This window comes from Sciurus vulgaris, assembly GCF_902686455.1.
Source record: "Sciurus vulgaris genome assembly, chromosome: 14".
Classification (NCBI taxonomy): Eukaryota; Metazoa; Chordata; class Mammalia; order Rodentia; family Sciuridae; genus Sciurus; species Sciurus vulgaris.
Genome location: NC_136475.1, coordinates 49105107 through 49132704, shown reverse-complemented (window position 1 = coordinate 49132704; position 27598 = coordinate 49105107). Strand labels below are relative to the sequence as shown.

The 27598-nt window shown below is 34.6% G+C and overlaps 1 protein-coding gene across 7 annotated transcripts in view; it reads left to right on the top strand.

Moving 5' to 3' along the window:
- VRK2 (VRK serine/threonine kinase 2) overlaps window positions 1-27598 on the top strand; it is a gene marked incomplete at its 5' end in the record, with an annotated part of 141219 nt that overhangs the window by 44241 nt on the left and 69380 nt on the right. For all 7 annotated transcript variants that reach the window (XM_079110471.1, XM_079110469.1, XM_079110467.1 and 4 more), the window contains 3 exons: window positions 13453-13585; window positions 22152-22272; window positions 24803-24861. In XM_079110471.1, the coding sequence (XP_078966597.1) occupies window positions 13453-13585; window positions 22152-22272; window positions 24803-24861 (313 nt within the window). The remainder of the gene's footprint in view (window positions 1-13452; window positions 13586-22151; window positions 22273-24802; window positions 24862-27598) is intronic.

Genomic DNA, 27598 nt, shown 5'->3' with positions numbered 1-27598 from the left:
ATTGACTGTTCCTTTAGTGTAGTTTCTTCTTTTGCTTTTCACTTTTTTTTTTTTTCATTTCTTCCTCATGGAATATTTTGCTGGGAACATTCTATAGTGCAGGCTTTCTAGTTGTGAATTCTTTTAATTTCTGTTTATCATGGAAGGCTTTTATTTTATCTTCATACCTGAAGCTTTGCTAGGTTTACAATTTTTGGTTGGCATCCTTTTTTTTTTTTTTTTCAGAGTCTGATAAATATTGTTCTAGGACTTCCTAGATTTGAGATTATGGATTGAGAAATCATCTCATACCTGAATTGATTTACTCCTCTATGTAATCTGATATTTTTCTCTCATGGCCTTTAAAATTGTATCCTTGTTCTCTGTGTTAGTCATTCTCATTATAGTGTGTTTTGGTGTGGGTCTGCTATAATTTTGTACATTTGGGGTCCTGTAAGCCTCTTGTATTTGATTTTCCATTTCATTCTTCTGGTTTGGGAAATTTTCTGATATTATTTCATTGAATAGACTGTGCATTTTTTTGGTTTGTATCTCTGAGCCTTCATCTATCCCAATAATTCTTAAATTTGGTCTTTTCATGTTATCCTATATTTCTTGGGAATTCTGCTCATGGTTTCTTACCATCTTCTCTGCATGGTCAACTTTATTTTCAAGTTTATATTTTTTCTTCATTGCCTGAGGTTCTGTCTTCCAAGTGGTCTAGACAATTGTTGTTACTCTCAATTGAATTTTTAATTTGGTTTATTGATTCCTTCATTTTGCAGAATTCTGCTTGATTTCTTTTCAGAATCTCTATCGAAGTGAACTTTGACTTCCTGAAATTTATCCAGTTTCACTTCTTACATCCTCCTTTACATCACAGATCTGTTAAACTATGTACATTCTGAACTTCTTTTCTGACATTACTGTGTTGTCAATGTATTCTATTATAGGAGTTTCAAGTACTTTGACTATAACCCGAACAGTAAGTTTTCAAAAGGGTTTTACAGTTTCAGATGGTGGACAAGGAGAGAACAGAAGTGGTGTAGGATGTGATGTTTATGCAAGAGGAGAGAAGACAGAAGTTAATAATTATTATAGGAAGAGTGAAAGAGGGATTAATAGAGGTTGGCTGTTAGCAGGAGAAAGGGAAAGAGAATCCAGGAAACAGAATAGTGAGAGGAAAATATATATATATATAATGTAAAAAAAAGAAAAAGAATTTTAAAAAATCTTTGAAAGTAAAAAGAATACACAACAAAACTGTAATATACTATTCAGATATCCCAGTCCTCAATAAATTGATGCATGAAAAGTACTTGGTTTCAAAAATGGTAGAAATGTGAGAGAGAGGAATTAAAAAAAAAAAGAATCTCAATGGAAAATTAAATAATTGCAAATTCCCTTCTCAGTGATAGGTGGGGTTGTCTGGAGTTTGATGGTAGCTCCACCTTCAAAATGGTGAGAGTTTCCATGGTGGGAGGGTTAGTACTGAAGGCAGAATTCCTGGAAGTTGGGTATAACAACTTCCAGCCCACGCTGGACGACTGTACTCCAGGAATCTCTTTTGTGTTCCACTAGTGTGATGTAGGAGCCTGAACTTAGCCCTTTATGTTGCCTTCAGACCCCACAATCCTGGTCTCTGATTTATCTCCAATTTCTATCTCTCCAATCCCCCCGCCCTTTCAAATTCCCTGTCAGGCTCTTCTCTCCCGGTTGGTCCTCAGGGACTATTTTGTTTCAGGTGGCTCCAAACCTGAGACAGAGACCTGTGGGTTGGCCGCATAGCTGCAAGCTGATGGGCCAGGTTGTGGGCTAGGGAGGGATTGGGAGACTGGGATTAAGGAACTGGAGGTCCCTGTTGGATGCCAACTTGATGCTGGACCTGGTGGGAGCCAGGGATTGGAGGATGCTGGACCCCATCCGTTCCCATGCACTTCAGGACTTGCAGAGCTGGGGAGAGTCCATCTTTCCCCAGCCTCTCTAACCTGTGTTCCCCTTGGTGAAATGCTCCCAATTTCTGACTTTCCACTGGATTGCTAGGCTCAAACAGGCCCACATAGAACTAGTTGCAGACTCACAGATTTGGGTTTCAGTTTCCATAAGCTCCACCACACAGCAGTCCCAAGATGGCCCCTGGATCCCAGAGGATCGATAAACTTAAGTGGAGAGGTTTTTCCTTTATTTTTTTATATATACCTGTGATGAGTCAAGCAGTCCATGTTTCAGCTAGAGCAGACTGCCCCTCCAGTCTCAGGATTTTTCACTGTAATCCTGGAGAGATGTGGTATTCCCGCTGTTTGATTTCTGGGTAGCGAAGCTAAGAGAAATGCTGCCTCATGCTATTTCACCATCTTTGAATCAATTTTTTTTTTAACTATTTCCATATTGTTTAAGGCTATGAATTTTCCTATGGTTACTGCTTTGTCTCTCATGGATTTTGATATACAGTATTTTTAATATTTATTTTTTTATAAGGCTTGTATTTTTCCTTTACCAAAAAGTGATTCAGTAAAAATTTCTTTAATTTTCATGTGGAAAGGCCTTTAAAATTTGTTTTATAGTTGCTTAAGTTTACTATAGTATGATTTGAGTATTTTAATGACTTTACACTTGGTAGTTCACTGACACATTGTTACTTAGAAGATGATTAGTTTTTGTTAGTCTTCCATGTTTGCTTAAGAAATAGTCCCTATTTTCAGAGTATAAAGTTTAATATATACCTAAAGCCTTATTGATTACATTATTTATCATTTATATCTTTACTTAGATTTTATCCAGTTGATGTGTTTTGTACAAGAATGGTACAGAAATCTCCTATGTTTCTGTCTGTCTCCTTTATTCTTCTGTAGTTTCTTTTTGTAAATACAATTGCTGTGCTATTTGATAGTCATTACTATATTTTCTGTATCTCCTTTTTGATTTTATATGTTTAATTTGATCTTATATCCTTTAAATATTTTTGAGAGGTGGAGGAGATCGTTATAAAAGTTGTGATTTTGTTGTGATTAACTTGACCCTTATACCTGTTGAAGAGACTCTTAGCCCCCCCCCATTATTTAATCTTACTTCTAGTATTATAGCTGTTTGTTGTATTCATTTACTTCCATGTACTGCTTATTCACTATCAATGAATTTATTTCACTTTTTTCTTTGTCTTACCATTGTTCTCATGTTTAAGCTGCACTAATTTACTTTTTTAAAAAATACATTTTTATAATTCTTCTTTCATGTATCCCAAGTTTTATTTTATTCTTAGATATAATATTTTAAGTACTCACCCTTCTGTCTTCTCACCAAAGTTACTCCCATCTTTTGATTGCATGTAGCTTACCTCCTGGTACATTATTCAAGAAGTGCCCATTGGCACATGTTCACTATGGGGTTTTTTTGCTTTGTATTTTGTTTGTTTTTTTTTTTTAGTACCATGGATCAAACCCAGAGGCATTTAACCACTGAGCCACATCCTCACATCCCCAGCCCTTTTAATTAATTAATTTATTTTTTTAATTTTTGAGACCCGGTCTTGCTAAGTTGCCTAGGGCCTCACTAAGTTGCTGAGGCTGGCCTCAAATTTGCAGTCTTCCTGCCTTAGCCTACTGAGCCACTGGGATTACAGGTGTGTGCCATGGGGCCTGACTGCATTTTAAAAAGTTTTAGAAATTGCATTCATACTTGAAAGATAAACTTGGATGAATTTAAAATACTTAGTTCATTTTTCTTGAGTTTCTTGAAAAATTGCCTCTCAATTTTTATCTTGATCTACATGTTAAAACAAATCTGGGAGTTTCCTATTTTTTTTTTTTTTTAATTTTTATTTTGAGACAGAGTCTCCTTAAGTTGCTAAGACTGACCTTGAATTTGTGATCTTCCTGCCTCAGCATCACAAGCATCTGGGATTCCAAGCATGTGCCACCATGCCTGGTCTGGGATTTCCTGTCCTTCAAGCCATCTCCATTTTAACAAGAGTTTTAAAGAAGCATTTATTTTAGGCAAAAGACTAAAGAAAGGCCTCACTGGTAATGCTCTATTCGGTATATAAAATGTTATTTGTCCTTTGTACTGGTTTGTTTAAATATTAAATTATCTAAAGAAACACAGAAGAACATAGAACATCTTTAGAAAAGACAGTATAAAAATGTTAACTAACTTTTAAAACATCTGTTGTGTAATGGGCATATAATCTATCCTTTAATGTCTTTCTAAATCTTCCCATATAAGTAGGTAGACATCATCCTCTTGCATTACCTAAGCTACATTTTAAAGTTGTCTGATTTTAGAATATACTATTATATAATTTATAACTGGGAAGTTATGTTTATGAGTGCTGATCTAGTATTTAGAAAACAAATGTCTTTTTTGCTTATTGTAGGCATCACGAGAAATGATGCTAAGTGGTAGTTTTGAATAAGATCCTTTCTGCTGGATCTTCCAGGGTCATGGTGAAGAAGGTTGACACAGTTTAACCAACAACTCACCTTTTATTTCAGTGGTACAGATGTTCTCCTTACATCTAGAAGGGCACACCCTGTTGATCAGAAGCATATTTTTTTTTTCTTTTTTGCACCAGTGAACATCCCTGCTTTTGGGTAGAGTCTTTCTTGATTTTGGTCTATACTGATCTTCTCCTTTTCTGATTCTCTTTAGCTCCAAATGTGTATTTTAAGCCCATGAGCACTCAAATCTCACTTATGTTATTTATGCTGAACTAAAATGAACTCCTTAAGTCTTATAGGTAGGTACATTTCTCTTTTCTTCTTTTGTATTCTTCATGGCACCTGTATTTCTTTCATTTAACTCTTCAAGAGATACTTCATCGACTGTCCAAGACCTGAGGGCAGTTTTGATACAGTATCTGTTATCTCACCTATTGCCAGAAGTACCTTGATTATAAAGTTCCATGCCTGATCATACTCCATGTCTTTCTGTTCCAAAGCTGCATGCTTAATCAAAGAGGGTAACCCTCACCGGTAAAGAACAGCTCTTCATGTCAACATCTGGAGTGTTAAATGTGACTTAGAACTTGTGATGGCCATCTTGACTGCTGTGAGCCATGCTGGAATGACTCAGGAGACCAATTCCGGTCTCAGGTCTGCCACTGATCATAACTGCAGCCTTCAACTTTGAGTTACAGAGTAGGAGACTTTAGCTAAGTGATATCAAAGGTTCCTTCTAGCTCTAAAATTCTGTGATTCCCTGAAAATTTATTCTCCAAGCGCTTATGCTCATTCCAGAAGGAAATGTTTCTCATAAAGTTTCCAAAGTGTCTTGCCTATTATTGCAAAACTAAGGAAGTTAAAAAGTTTAAATTTAGAAAAAAAATTTAATGATCTGGGAGAAGGAATTGTAGCATCTGACCTATATCTGGTGACAAAATACTTTCAGAGTCCCTTGGATATCCATAGTTTAGGGTCATAAGCCTCATTAAAGTTGCTTGTTCACTGTTGGCTAGAGGGAATTATAACACAATCTATTTATCAATCACAGTTGCTTGTAAGATGGAGTGTGAAGTGTACCTAAGAATTTTACATGGTATGTGCACATAATATGGCTACCATTTAGAAGTGGCATTTTGTGGAATGTATATAAAATTTAGTTCTTGTAATAGCTTAAAATTTCATTTCCAGAGTAGTGTTGTTTATCTTAGCTTGATGATGCTAAGGTGTTACTAGGTGTTACAGCTGGTGAGGCTATTATAAAGTGGTTTGCTATTGTATGGATAGGATTATGTCATAGATTCAATATAACACAGTGTTTATGGCCACTTGTAGCTTGTAGTCACACGCATATTATTTTTTCCTAGTGAAATCCTACTTTATATTTTTAGTTAAAAAAAGAAACTTGAAATTGTTCCTGTGATTGTAGTTATATGAACTTTTAGAATTTTATGAATTTTATGTTAATAGGGTTATTTTAAAAATATGCACTATCACTAGATTTTTCTTTATCACAGTATAACAACTGAATATGTTGGGATCACTTCTATAAACTATTTTGGAATTCTTCCAGTATTTTGTCAGATGAAAGTAAACAATTCTAAATTTTATTTTCACTTAACTTTCTGTGGTGTGTTAATTTTATTATTTTTCTGAACTTCAATTTGATTAAGTATTTATAAAAATTTTAAGTAATCAAATATGTGCTTGGCATAATAGCATTTCTCTTATCCATTTGTTCTTTCTTTTTTTTTTTTTCATACCAGGATTAAACCCAGGGGTACTGAACCCCTGAGCCACATTTCCAGCCCTTTTTAAATTTTTTTTTATTTTGAAACAGGTCTTGTTAAGTTGCTGAAACTGCCCTCAAACTTATTATTCTCCTGCCTTAGCCTCCCATGTAGCTGGGATTACCGACATCTGCCACCACACCCAGCTCAAAAATTTGTTCTTAACTTGGGCATAAGATGTCTGTTTCAAAATCAAATTTGAACCGTGTTTTAAAAATTTGTATTTCAAAATACTATGAAACTGATAGCTGTTCAATTATGGACTACTATAGTCTTATGAGAGTGTATTGATGGGTGAAAAATATTGAAGACAATATCATAACTGTAATTTAGAAATTGATATTAATTTTAGGAAATTAATATTTTGCAAAACTTATTTTCCAGTGGTAAAACTCCAAGAACCTACTAAATATAAAATTTTTCCTCTAGGCAAAATATATTTTTTAAACTTTATTTTGAAAAATTTCAAACATATTGCAAAACAGAGGGTTCCATGTATATTTTGTTTTAAAATTAACATTTAAAATTTTTGTTTTATTGGGGGTTTTTTTTGGCTGAAGTATTTTATGGTAAATTAAAAATATTATGATATACTACCTAAATATTTATGTATGCATTTTCAAAATAATGCAGTTTACCATATTATCATGTCATTAGCATGCAATAAAATTAGCAACCATTCCTTAGTATCAGGTATTGGTATGGTTTGTGATCTTAGCTTTATTTCTTCCACTTTCTTCTTTCTTCTGTATTCTAAAGTTCATGAAAAGTTGGGAACAGGGATAATTTTTATTCTAGTTAATAAAATTCCAGTACTTCAGGTCTCTTCCTCCTTTAAACAATTCTGTAGGCTTCTTGGAGGCATAGATTCACTTTCTATAAATGGAGTAGCCTACTCGATCTCCTTTGTCCCTTTCATTTCTCAGTCTCTATGTCTCTGTATAGAACTGGTAGTTAGCTACAAATCTGATTTAGGAAACTACTGGTATAGAAACAGGTTAGTATGGTTTCTTTATGTACTATGTATTGGTCCTTCCAGGAAATAAAGTTTCTAATCTTGTAAATGGGAAAACTAGTATTGTGTTCTAGTTGTGTTGACTGATTTATTACCAGCAACTGGCAGAGAGTGTGGAATGTAGAACACACTTAATATGTGAGTGATAAGTGAACAATGATAAATTGAAGAGATTAATGTATATATGAATTTATTATTTAGTCAGTGTTCATTAGTAACAGGTTCAGTGGTAGTATAGCCAGGTACATTAAGTCATTTGTACATATCTTAAGTTTCTCTTGGAAGAGATCTACCACTATCAAGAGACCTTCCCTGTTGAAGATGGCCATTATGCATGCTTTCTTGTAGAGAGAACCCTCTCAGGATATTTGCAAACAGAATGGGGACTGCTGTGGATTGAAGCATTTCCTCAAGAGCTTTTGAAGGCTTCATCTCTACTACCTGTGAAAGTGACCTTATTTGGCAAGAGGGTCTTTGTAGATGATCAAATTAAAGTGAGGTCATTAGGGAGGACACACTTTGGTATGGTTTGTGATCTCATGAAGAGGGGAAATTTGACATGGGTAGAAACAGAAACTGACATGGGTAGAAAAAAGACAATGTGAAAGAGACAGAGAATACCACCTATAAGCCAAGGAGTGCCTTAGGCCACCAGAACCAAAGAGAGAAACAGGGAACAGATTATCCCTCACAGCTCTCCAATACAATAGCTAGAAAATAACATTTTTTATGGTTGTTATGCTGATAACAAAAGAACACAAGAATTCTTTAGATTTATGAAACATGACTTATATTCTGGTTAGGTGTTATTTTCTATCTATTACTATGTGCTGGATTTGGGTCAAAGACTTTGACAGGTTTGAATTATTTGGTCCTTTCAATACCACTTTGAGAGAGGTAGCTTATTTCTTAGTTGGTGAAACAGAAGTACAAAAAAGTAACTTGGCTAGGACTACAATAGGAACCAGAGGCAGAGCCAGGACTTAACACCCAGGGAATCTGATTTAAGAGCTCCTTATCCTTGACAGTCCTTTACTGAATCTCCCCAGTTGAAAGCTGTACTTGAGTTTGAGCTAGTCTGGCTGCTCCTTACTGGTGAGTCCTGACTCTCCAGGAGTAGGAAGATCAACCCTTGAGGAGAAGGAGATCCTTTACTTTTATCCATCAGCTGCTACTACGTCACTCAGTCCTACATAGGCTGACAGAAACAGAAGTTAGTTGGATTGGACTGTTCATCACCAATCATTCAATTTGCTTTGGGTACAAAAATGATCATTTTCTTTCAAATCTCCTTTTCCTCCTCTGATCCCTTTTTTCTCTGTTGAATTCTCATTTCTCCATCCAGTCGCTCTATCTTCACAGTCCCCCGCAACCCATCCTGAAATCTGTGGCCCTCTTTGTCTCCCTTCACCAGTACTCTAGTCCACATCCTCTTGCCTGGATTACTATTATAGTCTCTTAATTTGACTCTCTGCTGCCAGTGCTGATATTTTTTCTTGCAAAGCCCTTCAGTGACGTGTGTTTACCTACAAAAGTATCCCACCTTCTTAGCACAGTTTCCAATGCTCTCTGAAAATGAATGTGGATCCTTTTTCTGACTTGTGTTTCCACTAACCTATGTACTACCAGCACCTGCTGACCCACACCTTGATTTTTCTTCTTGCGTTGTATCTTATTCCCTGTCTCCATCTGTGGGAATCTTAGATATATTTCAAGGCCCAATTTAAATGTTGCTGCTTCTTCTGAGACTTTCTAATGGAAGTAACCTCCACTTGCTCAAAAATTTCATAGGTTGTTACACTTTTGTCAAAGCACATCTTTTCTATCTACCTACAGATGTGCTAAGCCATCTCCCTTTCCTCAATGTGGACCAGATGGAAAACAACTCGGTCTTCTGGTCAGATTGATTGAAGTTCAAATTCCAGCTTTGCCAGCTGCTAGAAGTTTGTTTTGCACAGAGCAACAAACCTTATCCTATTTTCTCATCCTCAAAAGACCTTAAAATAACTTCTCTTTAGGCTAATAAGGTTTAAATGATTTGTCTAGTGTAAAGCACTTAATGCTCTCACTTAGCAAGAGTTCAATGAATATACATTTTTTTTTCTTTTTGTTTTTAAAGTGTACAATTCCCAATAGTTCATTATGCTTGGTGCCTAGATAGTTATGGAAAAGAATTTCTTCAGTTGGTCCAATTATTACCATCAAGTCAAATCAATGAAAATTTATTGAAAACCTACTATGCAAAAGGCATTTGAGCTGTCACAGAAACAAAGGTTTCTGCACCTTATCCTGACCCCTCTTTCCCTTGGAAACTTACAGCTTCCAAATGTGGAACTGAGGCATAAATAAATGCTAAATACTTTTGCATATTGTTATAATAGGAAATCCATAGGGACACAAGTGAAAACCAACAAATTGCCTGTGGTTAAAAGTATCTCATGCCAGAACAGGATTCAGGTGTGAGTGGTGAGTCCAGGAAGTGTGTGAATTCAGAAAGTGTGGTAGAAGGTAAGAATTGCACTTGGGGTGGATCTGGAGAGGTACCTAGTTGAGGATAAAGGCCCTTCTCACACAAATTTTGTCAAGGAGAATTGTCACAGGTGCTCTCATCCTTGGTTTCACCCATTCATCTGGGAAAATAAAGCCTTTATTGACCATGCAAGCATCAGGCAGCAAAGGCTACTGGAAGTAAAAGCTTAATCAAATGCAAAACTTGAGACTATGGTGTATATGGGTACATCCTGGCTCATGGCAAAGTTGTGTTTTCATTTGTTGTACTCAAAGGATAATGTGTTTTTCATCTTTGTTTCATTCATTAATCAAGTATATTATTTACTGACCAGCTGTGTCAAATCAAGTTCTCAGGGAGACAGATGCTGAGACAATTAGGAGTGCAAGGACTTTGTTGGGGGAAGGGAATTTAATACCTGTGCAAGATAAAAAGAGGAAACAGGACTGGATAGGGAAAACTCTCAGGGTGGACTGTGGATCTGACCCTTGTAAAAGGACAGAAGCTGAACTGGGCTGGGAGACTGCGATGCACACCTGACAGTCTCAGCCAACCCATTGCTTGACTCTATAGCAAAGATTATTTTTTTAAAAAATAATTAATAATAGCAAAAGCCTATTTGTAATAATATATTGTTTATTAGAATTTATAAAATAATAAATGAAAATTAGAAGATTATGATTTTTATATGATGATGATGATGATGATTGGAGATGCCAGTTGAGTAGAAATGACCATTCCCTTTCCTCCCCATGGTTAGTCATTGGTGAAGGCTTCCCAAGAATAGATGACCATCTCTCTCAGGCTGTGCAGCAGGTCCCAGTGGCCCTGCTGCTGGAGGCTGTGAGCCTATTGCATTCCTTACAGGTGAAAGGCCAGTCCTTTCTTGATGAGAGTGTACCTTCGTGGCTGCCACACTGTCTATTCAATCATAAGACATTAAAATTGAGAGTCCATGGAAGCATTAGTTTAGTTTGGGTGCTTTAGGGGGAGGGGGAAAAGAAGGTCACTAAAACAATGAGACCCTCCTAGGAAGTGGCTTCAGTGAGCTCTGGTGACTTGCAATATTTGCATGAATCATAGTATTTCCCACCTAGTAAATGTGGATACTGGTGTGTATTTTCCCTTTCTACCTCAGAAAGTTGGAAAGGGACATAACTGAGTGATTTCGAGTGTCATATGGAAATGTGAGAGGCAGTCGAGTGCAGTAGAAAGTTCTCTGAAGCAGGGCTATCTTTGTATTCATGGAGGAAGGAAGGGGTTACTATGTTCAGAACAAGTACATAAAAAGAAAATCACTTAAAATGCATTAGAGAGCTAGCTATTTAAATATTCCTATGGCTAGTCTTGTTACAATGCAAATAATCATCCCCTACTCAATCCTGGTGTAAATCTTTGAGTATCCTAAGGCAGGCTTACCTAAAACCAGGAATATTATACGTATTTATAAGTGCAGTGAAAAAGTATAAACTATTTGTTGTTTTTTTTTTATTTCACATGGAGAAAAAAGGATACTATAAAAAAATAACTAAACCGAATTTCACCCCAGAGGTTGACAAACCTCTTCTGTAAAGACTGGATAGTAAATATTTTAGACTTTGAGCTCTTTGGGCCACATGTGGTTCTCTATCAGTCTCTTCCTCCTTCCCCTTCCTGCTTCTCTTTTCTCTCTTTTACAATTATGCTCTTTTTTCATGGTCATAAGGTGCTCATCAGCTTGACTAAACTTTTGACAGTTTTCTTCCTGACCATAGTCCTGACGTCCCTTTTCTTATTTACTTAAGAAAACTTAAAATTGTAAATTATTTCCTTTCCTTTTGAGATACAGATTTTCTCCCAGTCTTACAAACTTTAGAACATAGGCATGTTTTTTGTTAAGGACTTGGGAGTTGTCTCTATGCAGGGTGGTAGTCTCCATGGGAGGCAGTAACCAGGTGCCAGTTAGCAAACACAGATGGCATTATCACATTGACCAATACTCACTTAACATCTTCTAGTACTCTCCCGCTGGCTCACTAGCATACAGCCTTTCCTGTCTTTTGTTTCATTGGAGTTGAGTTCAGACTCTCTCCCCTATTGCAGTAATCTTGAAGAAAGTTTCCTTTATGAGTTTAACTCAATTGCCTGCTGCACTTTTGCTTTGACAGTGACTGAGAGGTGAAGACTCTAAAGTCAGAACTGCTGTGGAATCCTGGTTGCATTTTCTTACACAACTCGTAGAGATACGTGAAGCCTTCATTTCCACAGGAATAAAATGTTGATAATGATACCCTACCTATGGGAATTCAGGAGATGGTTGGGGCACTGACCTAGTGCCTAGTATCCATTCTTAAAATGTTGGTCTTTCTTTTTGGAGTAATGACAACATGAAAAACTTCTTGATAGCTCTTTCTAAAAAAATAATAAACTACTCTGATGTACTAAAATATGATTCTGTTTGCTGAATACCCTTCCAGGTACTTGCAAAGTGAAGTCTGTTTAGTTCTTGAAATAAAGACATAAACACATCAGAAATAGTGAAGGGAAGCAACTGGTCCTGAAGTGTCGGGTTATTTAGGGTGGAGAAATTAGTTACTTTTGAGGCGATATCGAGAAATAGTGCATGTGTAAAGAGAGACAAATGGAAATATGTTTTCAGACACTCTAGCAAATATTTGTGCTTTTTCTATTTTAAAGTTCAAAATTTCTTCTACTTAGGCTATCCTAAAACCAAAAGTTTAAACTAATACCCAAATACTGAATATTCTTTTAAATTGAAATTTTAAAATGCAGATTATAATTATCTGTTATCTTGAAGCCACATCTCGAAACATTCCCTACATTGTAAAGAAATATTTATGAAACAACGTGTGTTAAAAGTTGAAAATGCTTTCTTTTGGAGCAGGGGAATGGAATAGTAGCATATGGGTGGGAATTACATTTTCTGAATCCATGTCACCAAAACTGTCCAGCAGTTCTCCATTCTACGTATGCTATATCTGTAAAACCACTCAGTCCTTCCCCCTTCCTTCTTTCTCCAAAAGTAATCTGAGAAAAATTCACTTGAATTGCTGTCTACTTTTAACAATCTGTATTTCTGTTTGGGGACCCTGCTTGCAATTCTGACTGACTTAAGGATAACAGTGGTGATATGATCAGTCTGAAAGGCCAGAAGTCCTGCAGTGATGCTCCATTCTTAAACACAGACAACACGGGGTGACTTTTGCTTTTCAGATTTTTTGGTCTGTTTTGAGCCACCACCCCTAATAGTCTATTCACTATTTGTATATTTCCTATGAATGGAGACTTATAAAATCAGGTTTATATATTTAGAATATTTGTTCTTATATCTCTTCTATCCTTAAAACAGTTTATGTTTCTAGGAGGGGTTACAAGGAAAGGCCAAGCCTCATAAGCTGTGTGAATATAGATAAAAAGACATATTGTGGTTTACGATGTCTGGATGCCCACCTGGAGGAAAGGGAATTCAACACCAAAATAAGAAAAACTAAAATCTAAGTCAGCCCAGAAATCAGATATGCCCATGATGCAGTAAGGATTTAAGTTGGAAAGTTAGTTGTTACAGCCCCCTAGTTGTATATATTTTATCCTGAGGCACCACTTGGTTTAATAAAATATAGATCTGAGACTGTTCCTAAGTTATCAGCTTCTTAAGACTTAATTATAAAGGCCATATTTTCAGAGGACAAAAGCATTATTCATTTGTCTGTTCATGTCTTCCAGGTTTATCTTGCAGATTATGGACTTTCCTACAGATATTGTCCCAATGGGAACCACAAACAGTACCAGGAAAATCCTAGAAAAGGCCATAATGGGACAATAGAGTTTACCAGCTTGGATGCCCACAAGGGAGTAGGTGGGTTTCTCTTTTCTTTTTCTTACTTTTATTTTAGAAGAATGATTAGAGTCGAGAGTAATAAAGCTGCGTGAGATGACCTTGGCAGAGTCAGTTTGAAGAGTGAGAGCGCTGCTAAGGTTTTTATGTGAACTAGTGAGTTCCTGTTATACCAATGAATATTGCCTCTAACAGTGGATGGAGACATAGACTGTGACAAGGCAAGAAGGAGCCAAAGGCTATGAAGTAAACAAAGCTTGATGTTCTCTTGCCCAGAAAGTCACTAGCTTGTATATCTTAACCCTGGAGATCAGTGAAGAGTTTTGATGATGTAGTGAATATCAGACTTCATAAAGTTTTATATGTGAATGATTATTTCTTGTTTCCTTGTGCCCTTATCAAAAGTTTAGAAGATATCATCTCTCCACAATAAGGATATCCTTCTGAAACTATAAAGTGTTAACTTGTGGAAATCTCTCCTCGTCGCCTTTCATATATCTTACTTATTTAAACTCACTTTGATGGTATTGGAAACACATTTGCAGGTAAATTACATACATAGTCCTTTTATTGGATATTGATTGGACTGCCTTGCATTCCAAGGCAGACTTAATTCAACAATTCCCTAATTAGTTAAAGTCATAACCTATGTCTTGTATTCATTTACCATTAATTAAACCTTAGCTGTTTATTACTCTGCAGTCCAAATCCAATAGCCGACCCAGAAAGCCATGGAAAAGGAAGTAGGAGGTCAATATTGAAAATATATGGTGCTGAGTCCCACTGATGGTTGCTTTGTTCACAATCAATATGGTCAATGCAACTGTACTTTCTTAGTTGCTCTGTCAGCAAGACAAAAAGTCAATTCTAATGTTATGCTAGTGAAAAAATTGTGATTATTGAAAAACTTTGGCTTTTAAAATTATATTCTTTGTAAACTTTGTTTATAAAAGTATTTTCAAATATGCTAAACCAAACAAACAATTTTTAAACAGCATTGAGACAACCACATTTTCTCTAAAAGGCAGTGAGACATTTGCACTTCTTAATGGTTTGTTGAACTGTTACCCTAAACTGAGACTTTCTAACGAGTTTTAGTTGGCGCAAACAACTGTATGTTATTGCCTTTGCTATTAAAAGGACCATTGACCATGTAATATAGAGGGTCTTGATCATTTTCCAGAGCAATTAAAAATCCACATTAGTTTAAGGTAGGCCAATGAAAAAGTGAAACAAGTGTGTCCGTTGTGTACCTTCTTGCTGTCAGGAAGAATCTTAGAATATATTTTCTGAAACAGAATTTAACTTTTATACTCCCAGCACAGAGTAAAAGAAATCACTACATTTTCTTTTCCAAGTATGATTTTCTTGGAAAAGTAATGATCACTCAGAAATTTAGTAGTGTTTGTGCAACTTTTCACTATATACATTGCTAATAAATCAGCATTTAAAGACAATGGGACATTGCTTTGGTTAATTAATAAGCATAAACATCAAAAATATTCACTGATAATGTTTTTTAACTTAAAGTTCTTTCATTTCCAATGAGTTTTATTCTTCACTTTTGCCAGATTTATTTTAAGATACATGCAGTTATTTTTTACATAATGGTACACATGGAAATTTATCATACAGATTCTTAACTATTTTTTCAGTTTTGTTAATAATAATAGTGATTTATGGTTGGGCCATTTATTTGAATTGATGGCATTGATACTGATTCAGTCTGATTTTGTATATGAAAATAGCTAAGAAACCATTGTACTTATGTAAGGGTGTTATTAGGTGTTGGTCTGACCAAAGTTTGACAGTAGTAATTCTGAATCTTATCTTCAGTTAATTCTGTAGTTGAGTGTTTGTTTTCATTGTTCTATCTTCATGAAATATTTGAAAAAAATTTTATTCAGTAGTCCATTTAAAGTTTTTTTCTCCCTTGATTTTTATACACGTTGATGAGTTGAGTAGATTTCACCATTCTAGGTCTTTGAAGAGAAAATTGAATAATCATAGAATAATTAGAATAATTAGAATAATCATAGAAAGATTATATCACTGGAAGGACTATTCAGGGATGAACCTGCATTAAATATTTTTGGGATTTTCTGGAAAGTTTCATGCTGGAATATTCATTTTTATCACAGGTTTTCCAGGGTTCCTAAATAGTAGATTACCTTCATGCATTTAAAATATGATTTACTTTAGACTTCTAGGCTCATGTATATGAGCACATACATGTGTGTTCACACATTTGCTGAAATTTTTATGTGCAATTTTAGTCTTGTGTATAAAATTGAAGATTTAACATTCTCAAATGTTTGAATGGTGTTCATTCATAATGTTTTGCATTTAATTTTCTAAAATAAAATATTTCAGTTCAGCATTTTATGAGAAATAATTATTTAACCATAGAAAACTAGAATAAACAGGACCATAAATCCTATAGGTAAATGCAGAAGGGCAAGATTCATAAATATTCATGTGTTTACTTTTAGTACAGCCACTGTGTAACTTAATCTCAGAAACATCTTCTGTACCAGTGTAGCTATGATCAAATAAATATGGAGGAAAGATAATGCAAAAGAAAGCACAGAGAACAAAAGTTATCACTACAAAGTAGAGCTTCTAGTTGCCAAGCATTTGCTGTGAGTCAGGTATATCTGGGTCTGGTCATGCCAAGGAGAATATTCAGATTTTAATGTAAAACTGTCTTATGAGTTAGCCACCCAGTAAACTGTTAACTTGATCAGACTATCTGGTCTCTCCTACTTTTTCTAATGGTTATTCAGAAATAGAAGGGAAAGCTCATTTTTGTGTGTGTATGGATTAAGTTTTTATAATGAAGAGTCTGAATAAAAAGTATCTTGGCCCCCTCACCTAAACGTTTTCTCATTCAGCTTTAAAGGGAGGAAAAGAAATAACCATTTTAGCTATTAGCTCATGTTATTACAGATTAAAAATTATGCATAGAGATGAATGGACAGATAACTTATTCCTGGAACTATCATACATCTATGTATCTGTATATTTTTTAAACATTGCAGTTATTCTTCCAAACTCAATTCTCTCATGTATCCTAAAGGCATTTTCTAAGTGGCTGAACTGCTTTATTCAGTATAAAATTAGAGTAATATATGTTGTATTTATTTCTTCCATTATTTTTTTACTCAATAGAAACTAGCACATATAAATTTGACGCATCTTGTTCTCGTTGCCTGATAATTAAAGAGAATTATATCTTTGTCAAATATACTGTTTTAAAATTTGTTACATTCTTAGTAATGTTAAAAAGCAATATTTGGATCAATGTGTGATATGGATTTCTGTAGATTTTTCTACTCACTGAGGCATGCAGTCAATACCTAATTTCTCTAGAGATATACTGCATTTAACATATTGAGCTTTTTAAAATACTTCAGACCTAGGCATTGAGTGTATAATACCTGTTTTAATTCGACATCATTGATGACCATAAAATATGATCTCTAAATTGTACTTTAAATGTCCATTTGTTTATGTAATATATTCAGTGTCAAAGAAATATATTAACATACTTTGTTATTTTTGCCAATTGCTGCAGTATATGAAATCCAAATCTGGTGTTATTTCTTGCATGGTTTCCTTTCATTTTGCACTCCAACTTACAAAATATATGTGAAATAAACTGAGAATGTATTTTCATGTTACCAAACTTAGGAAAATGACATGGTTTGTACAATACTTATCCTCCCAAACAATAATTCAAAAAAGGAAACTTATTTTCCTATTATAAGATATAAAAGTAAGCCATCAAATATTGGTATTCCCTTATTTCATTAGTAATCAGAAAAATACGCTGTTGAGTTCTTCATTTAGGTAAATTTTACTGCTGTAAACCGTCTGGTTAATGTATAAACAGTAATGAAGATTGTTGCTTCTGTGTGGCATATAACCATTTGTTTGCATTCATATATGACTTTTAAAGTCTTAACATACATCTTGATTTTTTAATTGAACTCTTGGGTTAAAGAATATACAATGGCCAAATGTAAAATATCTTTGCTTTGTTGAATGGCTTTTCTTAATCTTCATGTAGTAGTGTTTCATGAGAAAGCAAAACGTACAATTTAAAAGGTACTGGGAAAAGAGAGACCTGGATTCAGGATTTTACTTGAAATATTATGCATTACATTCTACTTTTCTAATATCCTTTTTGAAATTGCAGTAAATAGTGGTTACCATATTTTGTAGCTCTTTGTACATTCCAATGGACAAAATATTTAATTATGTAAGTTATCAGTTGGAAAAGTAAGAACAAGCTTTAAAGCTTTAAATTTGTCCTTCAGATGTCACTACTCAGTTTGTTAAGTGAGCATCTTACTTAGATGTTTTCTGCTTTCTCATTGTCATTTCTGGTCACATATATTCATATTTTGGGGCATTTGAACCCAAACATTTTCAAGTTCATTTTATTTTCTACCAATCCCTGTTTCCCTTCATACTCCACAGTGCTGCTATGTATAAGAAATAAAACTAAACAGAAAGCCCCTTAGGCAAATAATCAGATCCATTTTGGGGATTAACACTTAAACTTTGCTTTTTCTCTTTCATTCCTGTTGGTGAATTTTACTCATTTGTCTTTAGACTAAGGACCAGTTCTTGAAAGTGGTCTCTATGTTGTTTCTGTGCCAACTTGGAAGGACCATTTAACACTTTATAAATCAACATTTTAACTTGGAGACCCTTCTTTATGAGAGTGAAGTAGCTTGAAAGAAATAATTTTTCATGAAACTATCCTTTTATAAAACTTAGGGATGCAAATAAGATCTTGGGATCTGTGGCTTGTTTATGACAAAAGCATATTTCTTTGTGTCAATATGTCTTTCAGTGCTTTAAGTTAAATTGCCTGCCTCAGACAATTCCTTAATATAAAAGTAGTGTAAATAATGCTGTTCGAATAATGTTAAAACTATTTCTGGAAGCAAATAATTATTAGACAGAGCATGGGCTTTGGATTCTGAAAGATTTCAGTGTGGAACTCCAGTTTTGCTCAGTGATACTGAACAAGTTACTTAACCCCTTTTAGCTTCTTTTTTTTTTATTTTCCAACATGGTTAATAATGTCTTACACTGTTCTAGTGATTCAATGAAATAATAAAAAAGCAGGTAGAGTACCTGGCACAGTAGCAGCTCTCTATAAATCACATCAATTGTTTTTATTGATTATGCATTCTTTTCTTTTACTTGCTGTATGCCATGCTTTATTCTATATGATTTGTATGTTTTATTTGTTCCTTTTAGTTATACATGATAGTAGAGTCTATTTTGACATTTATATAAACATGGAGTATATCTTATTCTAATTAGGATCCTAGTCTTGTGGATGTACAAGATGTTGAGATTCCCTGTAGTGTATTCATGTATGTACACAGAAAAGTTAGGTCAGATTCTAATGTGAACTATTTCTAGAGTCTGATTTTCACTGAAATAGAATTAAAGTTCTCACCTGTGCCTTTTTTTCTTTTTTCTTTGCTGGGGATCAGACCCAGGGCCTTGCACCTGCTAGGCACATACTGTACCACTGAGCCCACCCCCAGTATTTTGTCTGTTTTTGTTTGTTTGTTTGTTTTCTTTTGTTTTTTGGTTGTTACTCTTGGCTGTGATTTATCATTTTGAAATGTTGAACAGTTGAGAACACCACAGACTTTCACTGAAAAGACTAATTTACCTTGTTCCATATGTAAGCTCAACAAACATTAGATGCCAAATAATACTTAGAAACTAAATTGAGAAAGTGTAGCAGAAAAGTTGTATTAATAACAATCTCACTATAAGTAAATCATATTTACATAAAATAGTAAATTCTTGATTTTTTTTGAAATTTATGAAAGCTTACTATTTTCTTCAAAGTATAATTGAAGAACTTTATATATTGTAATTATTCAAATGCATGACTCAAAACAATTCATAATATATTTTCTGAGTAAATGAAAAGATGTTCGAAGAAATATATTACCTGACATCATTGAATCTTAGCACTAAAAAAGTAATAATGGTGGAACCAGAGGTGGATCTCCTCTCTGTGAATTCGTAGTCTAGGGCTCTTTCCATTTACTGCCTCGCTTAGCATGTTTTTAAATGAATTTTTAAATTCTATAACAAAAGAAGCAATTTTCAAACTTGGAGGGTTTTTTTTTTTTTTTCTTAATTTGTTTGTTTTTTAGTTTTTCCAGTGTTAGGGATTGAACCCAGGTTCTTGTGCATACTAGATAAGTGCTTTACCACTGAGCTATACTTCACCACCCAAAACGCATCTTTATAGTTAAATATCAGTAATCCTCTTCAACTATGACCAATTTGCATGTAAGCAGTACACTCAGATTCTAATATTGTCATCTAGAATAATTTAAAATTTAGTAGATATTACTGTATTGTAGATGGTAAGTGAACAGTAGTTTCCCAAAACAAGTCAAGCTTTCCGTTTGTTTTTCTGGGAGGGAATTTAAGGGAAAGTGATATACTCAAACACTTTATGCTCTTATCTCTTTACTAGTAGAAAAGGGTGGCTATTAGATATTCTTTTAAATATAACATATTTTTATAGAACTTAGTGGAAACAGTGGTAGAATGCTTAGCCACAGTTACTAATGTGTATGTGCAGTAAAAGAAAATAAGTGAAAGACTGAGAAATGTGATAATGTATTTTAATTAGGTAAGACCAAAAACTATCATAGTGAAGTAAAGTTAACTCTCAAAGGGCTATTTTAAATGAAGACCAGTTTATGAAAGATTGACTTCAGAAATCTAAATGACTTGTCATTACTTACAGCTTCATATCAATTAATCCCTCAGTTGGGGGGTTGGGGGAAGTGGCTGTGAAGGTTCATTCCATTTTAATTCTGATTGTTTTTCCTCCAAGGGCCTCTTGTAGCCTGTATCATCCAAACAGGTGCCAAAATATCATTTTTTGAAAATTAGAGGATGTGATTTTTTTTTCAGTGGTGGTAATCGGGAATTGCCATAATGGAAAAGGGACTTGTGAGCACATCTGTACAAATGGAACCATTCCATTATTAATGGGAGATTTATTACTAAAGAAATAACTGCAGAACAGCATGGTGGAGATTGTGTTTTTATTTTAATATGAGAGCCAAGTCTTGCATTAGGACATTGTTGAAGCTTGTGCAGAAAGTAAAATGGCACCCGTGGGACTGCAACGTTCTGCTGGATTGAAGGGCCTTTAATAATCCAGTACTCTAATAGCAGTTAAGATAGAGTATGTGTAAGAGCTGATCTTGTCTTCTGCTTTTGTAACTACTTACGTATGGTAACCAAAAGTAGTTGCAACACGCTGGCATCATTGTTCTTAGTAGATGACTTTTTAAATTAAAATCCAAGTTTACTGAGTGACTTTTCAGAGTTTATTTAATGAACGATAATAAAACAGGATACCTGTTTACAGCAGGTTTAACAGTCACATATTGCTCTGGGGAGATTATATTATTCCTACTCAGATGAACATTCAAGTAGTGGTAGAAATATAAATACCAGCCTATTGTTTTTATAACACTTTGAAATGGTTGTTAAAAATGAGTTTATTTTATGGGTATTTGCTGATGTTGCAATCATTATTTCAGTGACTTGTTAACAAGTATCAATTATATTTGACACATTTCTTAGGTTTCATTGTCTATCTTTTGATAAAAGGCACTTTAACACACATATGTATATAAAATCATGATGACATTAGTGTGTAGCATTTAATGACTTGGTATAAATATATTTACAGGGCTATGAAAATGTTCTTGGAATGTATTCTTTTTTTTAAATGAAAAGCCATCTTTTATTAAATTCTAAGAGTCTCTATTTGGCTTCAAACTCACTCTCCACCACCTCTCTCCTCATGTCCCATACCATTGCCTCACCTTTAGACTTTCTAGGATTTGGAGGTAGAATTTTAGCTTAGTGCTGCTTACTTATAAAGATAATATCTGTAACATTGTAGAATTGTGCATCCAAAGCAGTGGATCTATTTTAATTAGACTTTCATGTAACTGAAAAATCCTCAGATAAGCCTGTTTTTTAAGACTGCACACTAGATGGCAGTTTTGTCATATTCTTCCAACTTCAAATGCTGCCACCAGTGTGAGTAAAACAGGAAAGGCCATCAGTGTTTAGTCTGCACTCAAAGGGTCTCTGCATGACCAATGCAGACCCCATGGACTTCCTGGAACATATGTTAGCAATTTAGCTGCAGACATTTATTTCTTTGTTTTACTGCTTGGCTCTTTGAGAAAGTGTTGGTGCCGGGTTATGGGTTGTCTGGATCATGTCAGAGGCCATGGGGATCAAGTTCATGTGACAGGCCAGACTAAGGAAAGATGAAGTTGGAGGAGGTGAGGAAACTGACCCTGACTTTCAACAGCAACAAGTCACTGCCTGTCTGTGGACTGGGGCCAAACGCCTGGGCGTTTTAAGTTTTACTCCAGCTGAACAAACAAAACACTTTGCCTATTTGGCTTTTCCATATTTCATCAATAGTAGTTCACTCAAAGATTTCTCTCTTTCTCAAGGACTTACTTATCCCCCCTCTTAATGTTTACTTCTGTAGCCCTGTCCAGAAGAAGTGACGTTGAAATCCTCGGCTACTGCATGCTGCGGTGGTCATGTGGGAAACTTCCCTGGGAACAGAACCTAAAGGACCCTGTGGCTGTCCAGACTGCTAAAACAAAGTACAAATTTTTAAGTATTTCATCCTTTACTACAACAGGTCTGGAGGGATACATTAAAGGAAGCTAATATCGCAGAGAATTGCCATTCATCCACTGTGAGAACCAAATACATTTATTTAATTTGAAAAAAATCTTTAACAACTAACAGACTCAAAATGCATTAAGATAACACCTATAAATTCACATGTACTTGAATTACAATGCAAAATATAAAGTGAAATATCCATTCCTTTACAGGGTGTTTTCCAGAGCTTAGATTCTAGATTCTAGATGGTGGTGTTTGCAAGGAAGAATATTTTCAAACTAGCATTGTATAAGTATAAAAGTAGTCTGAGCTTGGTGTGATTGATATCAACTGTGCAAAGCAACAGTGCAAAGTGGGACAGTTTGGCTTATATCTTTGAAATGAAAGCAGTATACCTCTTATTCCTGTCCCAGAGGATGTTCTGTTGTTTAAGGAAGAAACAAAATTTTTTATGAGCTGTTTATATGAGATAATCTTGTAGTCACATAAACATTTTTAATATTCTACATTCAATTTTTATTACCTAATTCTGCTAGCAAAAGAATTAGGTCAGACTTAGAGTATGTTACTGTTTTACAATTCTCTGACTGGCCAGGCCCATGAAAGTCAATTGAATGTGGCACAGAGTAGCCAGATTTTCATTGTATACTAAGATATGCTGCAGTTATCTGTAGACACACTATCACATTTGGAAAAGGCAGCTATGTTTTAAACAGGCCAAGTCACAACAGAAGTGTACCAAGAGGGGTAGCTTATCCATAGAAATCAATCTTTAAATTCAGTATAGAATTAGTTCTTAAGGAAAAAAGACTATGCTGCAGATTCACAATAATACAGGTTATATTTGTAAATACATATTATGAAATATTTTTTTTACTTGGAATCTTGATTATCCTATTCCCTTACCCAAAATTGACACATTTATATAAGTAAATATTAGAACTATCTAATCAGTTATATACTGGGTGATTGATATGTCTGTATTAACTCTCATATAACTGATGGTCTCCAATGTATGAGTCAAGCCAAAGCACAATAATAATAACCTTATTATATTAATGATTATTATAATAATAATAACCAGACATGATGGCACACACCTGCAATCCTAGCAGCTTGGGAGGCTAAAGCAGGAGGATCATGAGTTCAAAGCCAGTCTCTATCACAGCAGTGCCCTAAGCAACTTAGTGAGACCCCGTCTCAAAATAAAACATGAAAAGGGGTTGGGGATGTGGCTCAGTGGTTAAGCACCCCTGGGTTCATTCCTTGGTACCAAAAAAAAAAAAAAAAAAAGACACAATAATGCATATGCATGGATGATTTTATATCCAATTTGCCAACTCAGTTTACCTAATTTGAATAATGTACTTTATTTCAAAGGCTAGCATTTTAATTTGAATGATATGCATGTTTTTCTTTCAGGAGGACTTACTAATGATTTGTTTTAGTTTTATATCAATATGCATATATAGATGCATTCATTGTAGGATCTATAATGAATATATCTACATATGTATAATTATATTAAAGTTTCATATAAAATTTAAGGCTTTGATAAGTCAAACAACCTCCATTTACATTTTGGGGGCTCTTACATATGTTAATATACCTTCATTTTGGTTTGATTAATAATGCAAACTTGTAGGCCAGTACACTTACATTGTGAAATTTGTAACTCAGATAAACTGAATTCTAACATTTCAATATTTAACATTTTAAACATTTTCAAACTTCTTAGGTTTATAATACATAATCATTATTTATTCAACTTATTAAGGGGGTAGCATTTCTCAATAAGGGCATGATTGTATATTCAACAATATACCTCTTTTAATCCCTTTGTTTTTCCCAAGGTAAGGTGAAATTAAAACAGTTCATTTACTGTTGCTATTCTGCCTTTGCCTGAGTTTGTGAATTATTCACTCATATCAGTAATTTTAGTTGAATATATATTTGTGGCAAAAGCAACTTAAGAGAGTCATGCTTACTTAGTCTAAAACATGAGAAAGTGCTTATAGTGTTTTTTTCAAAAATTTCTTGTTAACCTGTTTAATCATAGAATAGCATAAAATACTACCCAGTGAAGAACAACATACATAAATAATTAAGTAATATACGCCTCTCCAGTGGCAAATACCTGAGGGGAAGAATGTCCTCAAAGTCCAGATACATTTTTGTATGATTTTCAATTGTTTTTTTTTTTTTTAAATTATAATACTCCTACTTCTGCATTTTTACCTATACGAACTTCGAGTTAAATCATTCATAGTATCATTCTACATAGTTTTAGTTCCTAGGTGATTTTATGAAATTGGTCAGTGGAAATGGAGGGATCTCCCTCACTTTTATGTATCCTCTCAATCTATTACAAGTGGGTGAAAAACCACCAATGAAAGTCATAATTTTGGTGACCTACCAAGATAAAATGAGAGTTTTGGTTTCTAATTAAAATAGTGAACCCAGGATTGGATGCAGATTCACTGTGTGTTCCTCTGTTTGTTTTAGTCTGTTGGATGAGCTGCCTGGGTCAGTGCTGAAGTGGGCTCCGTCTGGAAGCAGTTGCTGTAAGTCAGATGATAACTTCTGCTATATCTTGTGACTTTCTGGTCACCACATTTGTCATTCCTGTTTTGTAGTTTTTGCTTAACTCACCCCCTCCTATTCCCACAGGATGGGAGAAAGCTCTTCAGGATTACAGATAGGTTGCTAGAGAAGAGAATGTTTAGATCATCACTAACATTAGAACACAAGGACCCTATAAGATACTATTTAGATGGAGTTCAAACCTCTGTCCGTTGCATTTTTTAAATATGTGTTTTGAGAATCATGCACAGGTTAAATCGCCATCTGTATCTTTTTTTTTTTTTTTTTTTTTTTTTTAGGATTAAGGTTTTTTGGGTTTGCTTCTTTATTTTTGAAAGGAGATAAAGTCAACCTATGGAAAGACTGCTTTCCATCAATTATTTTTTTAAAAAACACATCATTAAACTCAAATGCTGTGTAGACCTGGGTTACACCTTAAATACACCTAAATAGCTGGCAATTTTTTTTTTTTGATGAGCAAAGGTATGTGATCTTGGGATTTGGGGCTATATTTGACAAAGGATTTCAAGTTCATATAGAACTTTTTGGAATTCTTTAATTGACAACATTATCAGTATAAAATAGCAAGTCAACTCTACCCAAATTTCTGTCATTTGTACATACATGCAGGACACATTATTCAGTACTTATTTTACAATTCAATTATTTTTTTCTTATACAAGAACAGCTCTGCAATCACACTTGCTTTGTTTTAGAGTCAGATTAGCAAAATGAATCTTAATCTCTGTTTACATTGGGCAAAGTCAAGGTTAGCTTTTAACTGACTTCTGAAAGTAGATTTGTACACTGACCCTCCAGTTAAGGTCACATAGCATTGGTGCCAATTTGAGAGTTGAAAAGTAGAGTTAAGTCATCTTAAACTTATATTCACAGTGCTTTTTGACTTGAAACCAAAAATTTCATTTGCAAAGGAAATGAAAGAGAAACAGTCTGGCTCTGCGTCTTCCCCATTCTTCCTCTGATGAAGAGTACCAAACAGGAGTGAATCTCATTTGGGGAGATAGTTTTCAAGATGAAACGTTTACTTTTGTGACTGTGTGAAATAACTTGAACAAAATGACAATATTCTTTTTTGACTAATATTCTGAAATTTTGATTTTTGCCAAGTCATAGTTTGTTTTACTTAATGGGACAAAAAGAAAAAGATAGGGTGCTTTCATTTCTTTTTCAAATTATATATGTCCCTTAGCTTTCTTATCCCTCAGGTTAGGATTGGAAAAGAAAGCTCAGATACTCTGGGTTGTACAAGATAAATGCTTCTTTCATTAAAGATAAATTAAGATTGAGTCACACGAGAATCTAGATGGGAGGCACTCCTGGTTCCTCTTAGTACAGGCCATTTATTCGAGTCTATACTGTTTGTAAAATTCAGATTTCTATTCCTAAAGCACACAATGTTGAATATTAAGTGAAGTTCTCTTAAGTTGGGAGGCTGTGCTTAGAAGAAGCACAGCCATAAAAAAGGAACAGACTTATACAACATTTACTACCAAGACATTTTATTAAATAAAATAGTCAAGAGGTTTGCAGCATGCATGTCCAACTCAGTGTAGTAATAACTTCAAAAGTTTTTATCTCTTGAAATGATAGTCAGTAATGATACTTAATATTTCACTAGCTTAAAAAGCAGATGATTCAAGAATATCATAATTTCATACTACTCAAAGCATTTTGTTTTATAGCTCTAGAAATATGCTAGTAAATTAAAAAATGTACTTAATATAATAAATCCAGATCTTGAAAGGCTAACATTTAAACCAGTACTACATCACGGTAGTCTAAGCTTCAGGTTTATAATAATAAATTTATAATGGAAGTGGCTCTTTTCATTCTCTCTCTCTCCTACCCACTGGTACCTCATTTTCCCAAACCTCAGTCCCATGAAGGCTTTGCAGCACAGCTGCTATCACTTGGTGGAGTGCCAGGAGTTTCCATTGTCTTACAACAATGATTTGTTCCCAACAAACTCAGCTCTCTTCTCCATTTGGGATATTCTGATTAACGGAATTGTAATATATACCATACTTGGCTTACCAATCTTAAAAACCAAAGAACAACAGAATACTTATATTAAAATGATAGTGAATGAAAATTAATCTTTTTTCTTTTTGATCATTCCTTTAGGAATTGGATGCCCCCACACAGGGGCTCCAGGATACATATTATAAATGTGATGATAAAGCAGTAGCTATTGCTAGATGTGATTGACCAAATGCTAAATAGTACAGGTTGATATATTTCATAAATTGAAGAGGGAAAAAAAATGTAATTGCATAACTGCTACATTGTTTGGGGGGATACTCAGAGCCAAGAGTTCTTATTTCAGCCACATTAACTTTATGTTTTTGAAAATAGCTCTGGACTCTCTGAAGTGGTCACTTTGGCTTTAATAGGGAGAAAGGGATGATAACTATCACTTCTGGAATTTTCCCCTTTTGGGAGTAAAACCAGTGCCTCTGCAGTTTTCCCCTTGAATGGCGTCTGCCTGGAGGAGAAGTGAAGGATTACTGGGAAATCATCCCTGCCCCTAAGTGATGCCGCCCACATTTTCCCATTGTAGTACATAAACAACTAAGTGAGAGAGTAAATGGTATTCACATTTGGATTAGTAATATTTTTTTGAAGGGGAAAAGCTAAACAACTCTGTGAACAAATGAAAGTCTGCCAGTTTTTCAAAATTATGATATTACCATCACT